The sequence below is a fragment of the Halichoerus grypus genome, chromosome 2, assembly GCF_964656455.1.
Source record: "Halichoerus grypus chromosome 2, mHalGry1.hap1.1, whole genome shotgun sequence".
NCBI lineage: Eukaryota > Metazoa > Chordata > Mammalia > Carnivora > Phocidae > Halichoerus > Halichoerus grypus.
Window position 1 is genome coordinate 127,034,543 of NC_135713.1, and position 14,259 is coordinate 127,048,801.

The following is a 14,259-nucleotide window of genomic DNA, read 5'->3' on the forward strand; positions in this document are numbered from 1 at the left end:
GGGGACACCTGCCTAGCCAGGCAGATCATCTCAATCAACGCTGGTGGTTACTGGGGTGATATATGTCACAAGCAGATAGCCCTCATATTCTGGCTGCTCCCAATTATAAAACAAAAGCTTGACTGCATTAAAGTAATTTCCCTCTTCATGACCATAAGGTATTTAAGATACAGTACAACAGTGTCTGATGTCTAGCTTTTTAAAAATTTTTCACATGTTATCAGAAGTCATCTTTTTACTTGTCTAGCTTGAAAAAAAATGTATATAATTTTTGGATAAAAGTTTATGAATTTTCCTTTTATTTCTTACAGAACTAATCACTTTGGGAGGTTGAATAATACTAAAGATGCTAATGTTTTCTTTAAGAACAAAGATTACTTAGTGTCATTATATATTGTTAGGATTCAATTAAGATTTTATCCTAGACTTCCCTTTTATAATAGCCATATTGCTGTCATTCAAATCAGAAGATGCTACTACTAAAAATCATAATCTGTGTGAGTAAAGATCAGTACATTTGAACATTCCTTGCCATTCTAATGACATAATATTGTTAATTAACTTGCAGTTTAGACTCATGTTATGAATAGTACCTGGACAGAAACTGAAAGTGCATTTTTAATGATAAAGAATTGTATACGGTGCTCTTTTCACAGTTTTTTAAGAATTGAAATATAATTATCTCCCAGTTATCTGGGTAAATAGCACCTTATAGTTAATTCTTTTTCATCCCTTAGCTGACTGCTTGTATATGTGTTTCTCCTTTATATTTATCTTAACTACTCATGTATCTGTACCAGTAATGTTGCCCTAAGGCAGGCACTCATAAACATTTGTTGGTTATAAAGAGAGTTACCTTGCAGTTGCTTCAACGGTTTGGAACGAGAACTCAAATTTGTTATCCTTCGTTGCTTAATTGTTGACATTTATTAATTTTTTTTTTTTATTCTATCCCGATAAGAACTAGAAAAAAGACTTTTTTGCTAATCTGTTAGATGGAAAGACATCACTAACTTAACACCATGGAGTGACATCTCAGAGTAGGAGATGGGTTTCTGGTTCTCTCTGGAGGTTGTGAATTCTGGGTATCTTCCAATATGCCTATTTTTTGGTGTGATTCTGAAATATCTGTTAAATCATTGTTTTGTTTTGTTTTTTTAACCGACAGTCATCTCATACCTTGGTTGCTCAATGTTAACAGATAAATTCATAAGTTGATTAGAAAATTGGGTATTCAATTTTAGATTTTACTGGATCTTTAAAGTATAGTCTTCGATGGTGTCTATACCAAAATTTCTTTTTCTTTTTCTTTTCTTTTTTTTTTTTTCTAGAACAATTACTGGAGTTTATGCACCAGCTCCCTGCTTTTGCAAACATGACCATGTCTGTAAGGAGAGAACTCTGCTCAGTGATGATTTTTGAAGTGGTAGAGCAGGCTGGAGCTATTATTCTTGAAGATGGGCAAGAGGTAGGCTAGCAAATAAATGTTGCATATTATTTAGTGTGGGAGCTAATTTTTAGAATGATTTAATTTCTATAAACTTATGTAAATCTTGACTTTTGAAATTTATATGATTTTTTACATGAATGCTGAGTTTGGGTTTGCTGTAATTTCTAAAAATAACAAGTTTTTATTTTTGTTTTGGCTTTACGTTGTCTTAATTTTTATTTCCCAGCAGTGAACCTAGCATAGAATAGATGTTCAATAAATAACATTCATTGAACCAAATTTGTTTTTACTTCTCAAGTTGTAATACTTAAAATTCTTAATCATTCTATTTGTATATTTATGTCTCTATTTAAAATATTTACTCACTCTCCTTATCCATTTTCTATGTTATACATTAAAAAAAAAAAGAGTAAAACATATTGATATCTATGCCTCCTGGTGAATTGCTGTCAGTTGAGGCATTTATGTGGTGGCAGTTCTATGTTTAGAAATGTTTGTCTGGTAATCTTGGGTAGGTGAGGGGAGGATGCAGAGGAATTACTGCTGTTAGGAATTACTTCAATTTTTCTTATCAAACTGATAAAAATGCTGACATATCAGTCAATGAAAATTGTCATATACTGCTAGCTGGAATATAAACAACATTTCTGGAAAGTCTTTTAGAAATTTTTAACATGGGCCTTGAAGAATTAACAGTCTCTATCCTGTTTCACTCATTATGAGTGTCTTTGTTCAGTACATAATATAAAACTCAGAGTTAATGCCAAAAGATGTTCATTGCAGCATATTTATGTTTATTGGAAATGACTAAAATGTAATTCAGTAATCAGTTGTTAATTATTTTATGCCTACAAATGTAATATGTAGGTATTCAAGTATTTTAAAATTTGATGGAATCTTTCTGAAAGCAGGGGCCTTATCTCTAGCTTTATTTACATGTTTTTTCCCATATCCTAAACATCTGGCAGGATATACTCAAGAAAAGAAGTTTCTCCCTCTTTTGCTGTGTCTCTGTCAAATAAGTAAAATCTTTTAAAAAAGGGGGGGGGGGCAAAGATACAAATGTAGGGATCCGAAGGGGTACGTGCACCCCGATGTTTATAGCAGCAGTGTCCACAATAGCCAAACTGTGGAAAGAGCCAAGATGTCCATCGACAGATGAATGGATAAAGAAGATGTGGTATATATATACAATGGAGTATTATGCAGCCATCAAAAGGAATGAGATCTTGTCATTTGCAACGACGTGGATGGAACTGGAGGGTATTATGCTGAGCGAAATAAGTCAATCAGAGAAAGACATGTATCATATGACCTCACTGATATGAGGAATTCTTAATCACAGGAAAGTGAGGGTTGCTGGAGTGGTGGGGGGTGGGAGGGATGAGGTGGCTGGGTGATAGACATTGGGGAGGGTATGTGCTCTGGTAAGCGCTGTAAATTGTGCAAGACTGTTGAATCTCAGATCTGTACCTCTGAAACAAATAATGCAATATATGTTAAGAAAAAAAAAAGTAGCAGGAGGGGAAGAATGAAGGGGGGGAAATCAGAGGGGGAGATGAACCATGAGAGACAATGGACTCTGAAAAACAAACTGAGGGTTCTAGAGGGGAGGGGGTTGGGAGGATGGGTTAGCCTGGTGATGGGTATTAAAGAGGGCACATTCTGCATGGAGCACTGGTTGTTATGCACAAACAATGAATCATGGAACACTCCATCAAAAACTAATGGTGTAATGTATGGTGGTTAACATAACAATAGAATTTAAATAAATAAATAAATAAAATCTTTAAAAAATAATAATAATGAAAGATTAATAAATAATAAAAATAAATAAATAAAAATACTCCCAAAAAAGGAGGGGGCGCCTGGGTGGCTCAGTTGTTAAGCGTCTGCCTTTGGCTCAGGTCCTGATCCCAGGGTCCTGGGATCGAGCCCCTCATTGGGCTCCCTGCTCAGTGGGAAGCCTGCTTCTCCCTCTCCCACTCCCCCTGCTTGTGTTCCCTCTCTCACTGTCTCGCTCTGTCAAATAAATCAGTAAAATCTTCAAAAAAAAAAAAAGTTTCATGAACAAATGAATTATAGTATTAAATTTTCTTAAAAGGCAAGACAGTCTAATAACTATTTCAACAGTATAAAGTAATATAAACAGAAACTAAACTTCTAACAACATCTATGTAAAATGGAATTTTGAAGAACTTTTCCACAAATTTTTGTATTCTCTTAATTTTCCACAGTTCTGTTAGCAAAAATTTGTTGTGTGCCTACTTTGTGCTGGGTACTGTTCTAGACACAGGGAGTGTAGTGGTGGAAAAACTAGACACAGTCCTTGTTCTCAAGTAAATTATATTATCCACAAATTGCACAGTGAGTGAATTTCATATTTGAAATAACCCAAAGACACGCTTTTGAAAAAAAATTTTTTGCTACTGATTCTCCTTCAGAACTGATAATCCAGATTTCCCTTGAATCACCTTTAAACTGTTGAAAGCGTAGGCTGATAAGAGGTATACTAAAGGAGAATAAGTGGTCGTTCACTGATACATATTGAGTTAACTTCTAGGAGCATCATATGTTGCTATATAAATGAAGGCAATATTTTCTTAACATTAAGAGAAATTTTCAGTATTTTGTCAACTGTGCCTTAAAATTCAGGGTTTTAGTTGTCTTTCTGAATTAATTGCTGGCTACCTTTTTTTTTTTCTTTTGAGCACTGGCCATGCCCTAGGCACTGTTCTGAGCACTCAGTGTGTATGTAGCTTAGTATGTATAAACTCGTTTCATTAAGACAAAGGTCCTACGATAGGTACTCTTGTTAAGCCCACTTAGAAATCAAGAAACGGGGGCACGGAGAGGTTAAATAACTTGCCCAGAGTCACTCACCCTGTTAGTGGCAGGGTTTGAATACAGATTTCAGGAGCTTGTGGTTTTAACCATTACATCATTTTTCTCCGAGTAGTTGGTCAATTATGAAGGTCCCCCTGATGTCATTTGGTGACTAAAAGAAGAAGGAGTAAAATAAGCTTTATTAGTTTGCATAGACAGGCATAGGTTGTTTTCTGACAGTATAAAGTAATATAACCAGATCTTTTTCTTTTTAAAAATATACAAGTTCTCTGTGTTGATTATTTTTCAAAGTTAACGTATAACTATCTTTTTAAAAAGATTCTTAAAACCTTTTTTTTCTCTGTAGCTTGACTCATGGTATGTTATTTTAAACGGCACTGTAGAAATCACTCATCCAGATGGAAAAGTTGAAAATCTCTTTATGGGAAATAGTTTTGGAATTACTCCCACTCTGGATAAGCAATACATGCATGGAGTTGTTAGGACTAAAGTAGATGATTGTCAGGTAAGTTTATCTCTTTGCTCTTGTATTCTCATTTGTTGATTTAAAATGGCCGAGACTGTTTTTTCTTCCTCAAAATAAAATAGCTTGATTTGAGAATTGGGAGTTTTCAGAAGCTCACAGTTAATAAAAGGAAACTAGATTTTGTGTCTGACTCAAACATTTGTGGAATTGAACAAAGTATAAATTTTTAGAAGAGATTATACGAAATGTTGGTTTGTTAAATCTCTGTTGGGTAATAGCCAGCCAGTTTAGTCCTTTTTTTTTTTTTTTAAATAAAGGGAAGAAATAGGAACTTCTCAGTTGTTTCTAACTTACTCCTGCTTCATGTTTTCTTTGCCTAGCGTCAGTTTTGAGAGAAGCAGATGTTCACTTCTCCTTTTAGAGCAGAATTCAAAAGGATTTAACCTCTTTGGTCTCTTTGTACGTGAATTATTTATTTCACCTTGATTTTTGTTAAGGGTTAAAGGGATTGACTAAAAGAGAACTGATGCCACTCGATTTCTTACCTTTGTGCTCTGCCTTGGTGCATAGTGATATATTTATGTACTACAGGTTCATTAACTGTCCCCATGTTATTCTTGGACAGTTTGTCTGCATAGCCCAGCAGGATTATTGGAGAATTTTAAATCATGTGGAGAAAAATACCCATAAAGTTGAGGAAGAGGGAGAAATTGTTATGGTGCATGAGCACCGTGAACTAGATCGGAGTGGAACCAGGAAAGGACACATTGTAATCAAGGTGGGTGTTTTTATTTATTATTCTAGTCACTGATAGAATAAAGCTTTCTTGTTTATAAGGCTTTGAACAACACTTTTTGTGCAGTGCAAGATAATTCACTAACTTTAGAATGTGTTGGTTTTGCTTTTTTCTACGTTGGTTTTTACACATTTTAATAAGCGTGACATTGCCATTTAATATCAGTATGGGTAGGATATTATTTTAGAATACACTGGTCAAAGTTTTCCTTTCCAAATTCATTTTATGATCCATTGACAATGGGAGTTAATTTCATCAAACACAGCAGTAAGCCAGAGAAAGAAATACCATATGATTTCACTCCTATGTGAATTTAAGGAAGAAACTAATGGACATTAGGGGGTGGGAAGGCAAACCAAGAAACAGACTCTTAACTGTAGAGAACAAACTGAGGGTTGCTGCATGGGGAAGTCGTTGGAGAGATGGGTTAAATGGGTGATTGGTATTAAGGCGGGCACTTGTTGCAATGAGCACTGGGTGTTGTATGTAAGTGATGAATCACTGAATTGTACACCTGAAACTAATATTACACTGTATGTTAACCGGAATTTAAATAAAAACTTTTGGAACTTAAAAAAAAAAACAAAACAGCAGTATTTAGAAACAAAACAGAAAATGAAAGGACTAGGGGTGCCTAGGTGGCTCACTTGTTAAGCGTCTGCCTTTGGCTCGGGTCATGATCCCAGGAGCCCCACATCGGGCTCCGTGCTGTGTGGGAAGCTTGCTTCTCTCTCTCCCACTCCCCCTGCTTGTGTTCCCTCTCTCTCTTTGTCTCTCTCTGTCAAATAAATAAATTAAAATCTTTAAAAAAAAAAAAATTAAAGGACTAATCACAAAAGTATGAAACTGGTAGATGAAGATGCAGAGTGCTTACTGGGTATTTATGGCATTGAAATAGGCATTATCTTCTCTGAACCTCAGTTTTCTTATCTGAAAATGATATGACAGGGCTTTATTAGGACTAAATGAGTAAACCAAAAGCCTTAGTACATTGTAGAGTCTGAATATTAAACCCCATACTGTTTTCTGTAGCTCCCTCTCCCCTACCCTTTGTCCACTTGCCCCCTTGTCTCCCTCCTCCCCCTCTCCCAATACCCTGTCTCTTGGAAGATCTCTAGATTGTAAAATAGAGAAATTATAGTTGAAATAGAGGAAATAAAAAGGTATAACCATTTCTCTTTTCAACCTAGTCTTGGTTGCAAAATAAATAAATGTGTTGTTATTCATTACAAATGCATGAACTTACTAAATAATGTGAAGGACTGATGTCAGATCCATTTTTCCTCAGGAGTCAGGCTATTCTGCAACACTTTTTCTTTTCCTAAACTGATAAATACAAGCTTTATATGTAGAAAAGATGAACATATGGGTGGATTGCCATAGACTACCTTTTTGTGGGGGTTGATGTTTTTTTAATTCTTTAAATAATTACAACCTTAGATAATAGTTGCAAGAACAGTATTGCGCTCCCTCACTCAGAATCCCCAACTGCTCGTTAGCATTTCACTGCACTTTCTCCATTGTCAGCGATCTTTCTCTGAGTCATTTGAGAACAGTCTGCAAGCCTGATGCATCACTCCTAAATATTCCATTGTGTATTTCCTAAAAACAACACTCTCCAACACCATGGAACCCTTCAAGTTGGGAAATAAAAATTGATACAGTGCAATCATTCAGCCCACAGACCCTATTTAGATTTTCACCGACTATCCCAGCCATGGTTTTGTCCTTTCTCATCCAGCGTCTCACCCAGGAACAGTTCATATTCTCAGCAGTTATAAAGAATACGCACCTTTTATTCTGTAGTGTCATCTTCCGTGTGGATCTTTCCAGTGTTTCCTCATGAGCAGACACAAGTCATGCTTTTCTGGCAGGAATTCCACAGAAATGATATCCTATTCTTCTCAGTGCATCATATCAGGGAGCATATAATGTCAGCCTGTCCCACCATTGGTGAAATCTACCTCAATCATCTGGTCATGTTGATGTCTGTCACATTTGTTCACTATCAAGTCACCATTATACCCTTTGTAATTGTTCAGTGTTTGGAGGAGAGATATTTTGACATAGTGTCAGTAAATCCTGCTAACTTCTGTCCTCCAGTCTTCCATTGACTTCTGCCTGAAATGGTGATTTTCTCCCCCCCCCCCTTTTTTTTTTTACATTTATTATCTTTTTCTCTAAGGATGAATATTATCTTTTCCCCCATCAACTCAGTTATTCTGGTGTGGATTTGTGTGTTGTACTCTCTCACCATCATTGTTGTTCCAGTGGTCAGGTTGTCCCAGATTTGGCCAATGGGACTTTCATAAGGCTGACTCCTATATCCTTTTGACATGTCCCCATCATTTTTTGAGAGCTTTCCTATTATCTGGCAAAACAAGGTGTTCAGGCTCATCTTGTGCTTTTCCTGTTCCAGCTTTGGAATCAGCCATTTCTCCAGAGAGCCCTAGATCCTACTAGTGGAGAATAGCATTTAAAAACTAAGATCTTTGGGGAGCCTGGCTGGCTGAGTTGGTGGAGCATGCGACTCTTGATCTTAGGGTTGTGGGTTTGAGCCTCAATTGGGTGGAGAGATTACATAAAAATAAAATCTTTTAGGGACGCCTGGGTGGTTCAGTTGGTTAAGCGTCTGCTTTCGGCTCAGGTCATGATCCCAGGATCCCGGGATCGAGCCCTGAGTCGGGCTCCCTGCTCAGTGGGCAGTCTGCTTCTCCCCCTCCCGTTGCCCCCTCCCACTGTGTCTGTCTTTCTGTCTCTCTCTCTCTCATGCTGTCTTGCTCACTCTCTCAAATAAATGAATAAAATCTTTAAAAAAAACCCAACAACCACCACCCAAAATCTTGGCACTTAGTCTTTCATTCCTACTTAGGTGTCATTGCTTTTAGTATATGTGCTGCCGAAGCGAGCACGGTGTCATTGCTTTCAGAACCTCTGATCAGACACAGCAAGGAAAGATGTGTATTTACTATATAGTATATTTATATTAAATGTATATTTACAGTAAATGCATATGCATATATAACTTTGTATATGTCTCCATCTATTTGTAATAATCATGAGTTCATACGAGCATACCCAGTTCCAGTGCTGTACCACAGTGTTTCCTGTCCTTTCTCTTTTCATATTTGTAAATGCCTTCTCCTGCAGTGGCTCTTGTTATGCTCTGTGTATTTACTTACTTGCTCATTGTAACCAGTCTCTATCATGCTAGTGTCACCATTTCAGTCATCTCCCTTGCCTGCCAACTCTGCTCACCCTGTCTCCCAGAATCCCACCTTGTTGGATACTAGTGAGCCCTTCGGTGACATGCTTCTGCATGACTATGGGGCTCACCTTTAAATATAGTTTTGAATATATGGCTTAGTGTCTACAGGTATCCTGCCCCATTGATTTAGCTAGTCAGAATAATAAACTTTCTTTAACATATTGATCACTTCCTCCCCCGACTTAATTATACATAAATCTAAGAACCAGGTTTAAATACCTCAACTCAAGATTGGCCTTTGAAAGTTAAGCCCAATTTGGTACTCTTTGACTTAGATTGTTTTGGAGGGTGGAAGAAGAATAGGAATGACCTGTGGTTGCCTTGTCCCTTAAATATGTTATATGAAAAACCTTACTTTGATTTCCTTCTAGAGAAATGATTTATATACCTTTTTTAAAGTAAATTCTTAGATAACATTGTTAGTATTGATGTATGTTTACCATACAGTTATTCTCACCAGTGAAATTGTTTGGGTGAATTGAAATTTGAGGTTATGTACAACAGTTGGTTTTTATATTTGGTTTAACATCTGGTTTATCTTTACATTTGTTCTGTGTACACACTTTTGAAAAGGCTGCAAAGGTAATAAATTTTAACATTGATTCAGAAGCTTAAAGCAGAGCTGTAGATAAATGTTGTTTACATTCCTTTTTATAAATCTGGAGACAGGCAAGCAGTTAAAACTCTGAATTAATGTAAAAACTATATATAGAACTTCTGGTTCCTCTCAAGATGGTGAACTAGCATGGAGAAACTATAGAAAAAGAAACTTCTTTTCTAGGAAGTAAAAACAACAAAACACACTGTCTTGAACTGGTACGTTGTTCCTATAGCCTGGGGCAGAAGAGATTTGAAGATGATTAAATTTAGAGGAAGGGTTTTTTTGTTTTGTTTTGCTTTGTTTTGTTTTTTAAGTTTAACTCTGACTTATTCCATCTGGTGGCTTAAGGTGTCATTCCCCCCCACCCCCAGCCCAATTGCAGGAAAAGGCCACAACAGGGGTAAATCACTGAATTTCAAAAGCCCTGCTAGGATAGAATGACAGTTAAAACAGCTAAAACTGAGTAAATGCTGTTGGGTATTTTCATCCTCTGCCTTTTCTCTCTTTCAACCTCTGGGTGCTGGTGGATTGCAACCTGTAAAGACTACCTTCTCCCACTGCTAAGTATTTTAACAGTGAAACTCTGCTTTGAGGAATTGTGTAATAGAGTGACTACAAAGGGAAGTAATCAGTAGAGTTCTTTGTTTCCTCGGCTATTTGTTTATTTTATGATCTTTTCTGTCCTTGGATTTTTAGGCAACACCTGAGCGTCTCATTATGCATTTAATAGAAGAACATTCTATTGTGGACCCAACTTATATAGAAGATTTCCTACTAACTTATAGGACATTTCTTCCAAGTCCTTTGGATGTTGGGATCAAACTACTGGAATGGTTTAAAATTGACAATTTACGGGATAAGGTTGGTTTTATAAATATGAAGGGCATGGAAGTGATTTTAACCTATAAATTTTATTCATAAAACCTTTTACTGTTGATAAATATTTATTTTGATAACAAAATTAACTTCACCTAAAAAACATAGCTCTACTTAGTTACTTTTGTGGAAAAAAGCATGTTAAAAAGTGGGTATAAGCCTTTAAAGTTAATAACTGAAATAGTCTGTGGTATAGTTATAAACTCAGAAAACATGAGAGCTGCATAAGAGTATTTTTGAACTTTATCAAAATGTTTGTTTCTGAAGGAGATCAGTAAAACACTTAAAACTAAATAGTTTAGAAAGAATATTCACCAAGTAAAATATTTTCAGGGGAGCTTAGATTGTTTGTAAGCCCCAAAATAGAAATATGTTGATTTTTGAGTTAAAGACTTCATAATCATTTTAAAACAATTAGTCTTTTAGATCTTAATATCTCTCTGTTGTGACTTATTTTAATCTACATTTGAGTATTTTTTTTTTTTGCATTAAACATTGTTTGCTATTTTAAATCATCTTACCTTATTTCACAGGCTGTTTGTACATTCAGTGGAAAGACTAGCAATACCTCAGCAAATTGGTAGGAAGTTACTTATTTTAAGAAAAATAAAAGTAGGGTCATAATTGCTTGGTATGTCTTTTTTTAAATTATTAACATATAATGTATTATTTGTTTCAGGAGTACAGGTATGTGATTCATCAGTCTTAAACAATACACAGCACTCACCACAACACATACTCTCCCCAGTGTCCATCATCTGAGTTATATCTTAAAAGAAATAATTAGATGTACCTGGACTCTGGGATTCCATTGTTTAGGAAACTAAAGTGTTTTAAACTACAGGCTTGCCTCCCCACCCCCTTTGGAGTTACAGGTAGTTACTTGAGTGCCTGAGGAGATGAAGGTATGCTGAAGAATGAGCAAAAATATGAGCGAGGGACAACTAGATATTCACATGCAAAAGATGAAATTGGACCGTTACCTTACACCATATACAAAATTAACTCAAAATGAGTCAGAGACCCTAAATACAGGAGCTAAGACTATAAAACTCTTAAAAGAAGAGGTTAAAAAATCATGACTTTCTTAAACTTTTTTGTATTCATATGTATTGTTTAAATCTTTACAGTGACATGTGCTGTTTTTACAAAAATAAAACCTTTTCTTTTAAAACTTAAAAAAAAGAAAAACCATGACCTTGGATTTGAGATATGCTATCCAAAGCACAAACAACAAAGGACAAAAAACAGATAAATTAAACTTCATCAAAATTAAAGCCTTAAATTGAAAGAAAAGACAAGTGGAATGGAAGAAATATATTTGCAAATCTTATATCTGATAAGGGTCTAGTATCCAGAATGTATAAAGAACCCTTGCAGTTCAACAGCAAAAAGAGAACACAACATAGAAATGTGTTTGCTAGCCATTTATATATCTTCTTTGGAAAATAGTCTATTCAAGCCTTTTGTCCAAGACTATTTTCCAAAGAAGATATATAAACGGCTAGCAAACACGTGAAAAAGATGTTCAACACCATTATTCATAGGGAAATGCAAATCAAAACCACAGTGAGATTCTCCTTCACACCGACTAGGATGGCTTTTAAAAAGGAAAGGAAGTAACAAGCATCGCCAAGGATATGGATGTGGAGAAAATGGAATTCCCATACATTGTTGGTAGTAACGTAAAATGTTATAGCTGCTCTGGAAAACAGTTCGGCATTTCTTCAAAAAGTAAAACTTAGAATTACCAGATAGCCCCACAGTTCTCCTCCTAGGTATTTATCCATAAGAACTGAAAACAGGTATGCAAACAGAAACTTAGATACAGATGTTCATAGCACTACTGACAATAGCCAAAAGGTAGAGACAACCCAAATGTCCATAAACTGGTGGATAGGTAACAAACTGTGGTATAGCCATGTAATGAAACGTTACTCAGCCGTAAAAGGGAAAAAGTAGTACCAAGCTGCAACATGGATGAACCTTGAAAACATAATGCTAAGTGAGAGAAGCCAGACACGAAAGGTCACATTTTGTATGAAATATCCAACATAGGCAAAATACACAGAGACAGAAAAGCATATTAGTGGCTGCTTGGAAAGAGGGCAGAAAGTGAGGTGGCTCCGTAATTGGAATGGGGTTTTCTTTTGGGGTGATAAAAATGTTCTCGAACTAGGGAGTGGTGATAGTTGCACACCATTCTGAATGTGCTAAATGCCACTGAGCTGTACACCTTAAAGTGTTTTAGATGGTGGCTTTTATGTGTATTCTACCACAGTTTAAAAAATATGTAACTTAAGTTACTTCCATTTTTAGGTGCATGATTCAGTTCAGCTTCCATTAACTTTTCTGTTAATCTGTGACGCAAAGTAAGCAAATCACTTTACAGCTTTGAAAAGTCACAGCATAATGAAGTAAGTTCAGATGTGCTTATGTTAGGACTTTTGGTTAAACATGTGCTTGGCTATATAAACACTTTTGATACGATTGCCTCCCCTTAGAAGCTCACGTTTTAGGATACTGTCTGAGGTATACATCCTATGTACTTCTTACAGCTTAGCATGCAGGTTTGTGGTGGGTTTTTTTTGTTTGTTTTGTTTTTTCATGAGGGTACAGTCTTGGCGCTTTGTGTTGCTTGTGTCCCCCAGGAAACAAAAGGTCAAAATAAACCATGCCTCTCTAAGAATGAACCTTTTGCATGCAGGATAGGGGGTGAAGGGATTAGCCATAAAGCTCCGTCCACCCTCAGTTCTTGGACATGCTTTTGGAATATACTTCTGCAGAAAGAATGCCTCTCATAACTGTATGCTCCCTCCTTCGTGTTTCCACAGGTAACACGGATTGTGTTATTATGGGTAAATAATCATTTTAATGATTTTGAAGGTGATCCTGCTATGACTCGATTTCTGGAGGAATTTGAAAAAAATCTGGAAGATACAGTAAGACTCAAAAGAATTTATCTTCTTCAAGGTTTAGGGATTTTCCTCATCCCCAAATAACAGCAACTCAGAACAACTTTTATCTTCTCCTGTGTCTTGAATGTCTGCTCTGAGTACTCCACATTTATATTCTAGATTCTGCTCATTCTCTGCCACTAACCCAAGCGAAAATCAGGCTTCCTCCTGACTCTTCTATTTTCGTTTTAAGACTAATGAGAATGCTATCTCCAGTCACCCAAGCTTATGAACTCTTGTGTATATGTGGGCCCCCTCTCTCTTTTCCTTGAATTCCCTGACCCAGGTGTTCATTCGTTGCTAAAGTCACCTAAGTCACTAATTGTGGCAGTACCCATATTCCCTATAGTCCCTTTCTCTCTGCCATTCCTTTCTCACTCCCCATTTAAAGCCTCATTTCATCATGCCTCATCTATTGTAATAACTAGCTAATTTTAGTTCTGGTATTTTTTCTAGTCCATTTTGTGTCGCCAAAGATTGTTTTTAAACTATAAATGAGATGAATATTTCTCTTTGTCAGTAAACTAAAGTATTTCCTACCAAAGTAATTCCTCATCCATATTCAGGTTCCTCACCTACATTTTCAGTCTTTTTATCTGTGCACCTTTGATTTTAACCAACCAGATTATTTTATATTCTTTACCAGTTCTCAGGTTTGAATTCTTTTCTTCTAGTGTTGCTATTTGAACTCTATGCAACTTTCAAGGCCTATTTTATGTATCAGCGCTACATTAGGCATTCTGAGTCTCCCTTCTGCATGTGATTTCACTTGTTCTAAATATACAACACCTAAGATAATCCCCTCAAGGTCCTGTTAACTTTCACAGTTGCTATTTATAATTCCATTTACTCTGTCACATAAAAACTTTGAACTGCAACTGGATTTATGTCCTCCAACTTGAAATTTTAGGAAGTAAATTAATAATCAGCTCAGGAGTTAGTTTGCCTGAATTAACATTCAAATTATACCACTTGTTAGACATGTAAACTTGGACAAG

At 36.1% G+C, this 14,259-nt stretch overlaps 1 protein-coding gene across 7 annotated transcripts in view; it reads left to right on the forward strand.

The window, feature by feature from the left end:
• RAPGEF6 (Rap guanine nucleotide exchange factor 6) overlaps positions 1 to 14,259 on the forward strand; it is a 199,644-nt gene that overhangs the window by 111,164 nt on the left and 74,221 nt on the right. For all 7 annotated transcript variants that reach the window (XM_078067544.1, XM_078067545.1, XM_078067538.1 and 4 more), the window contains 5 exons: positions 1,332 to 1,468; positions 4,644 to 4,802; positions 5,389 to 5,541; positions 10,125 to 10,289; positions 13,139 to 13,246. In XM_078067544.1, the coding sequence (XP_077923670.1) occupies positions 1,332 to 1,468; positions 4,644 to 4,802; positions 5,389 to 5,541; positions 10,125 to 10,289; positions 13,139 to 13,246 (722 nt within the window). The remainder of the gene's footprint in view (positions 1 to 1,331; positions 1,469 to 4,643; positions 4,803 to 5,388; positions 5,542 to 10,124; positions 10,290 to 13,138; positions 13,247 to 14,259) is intronic.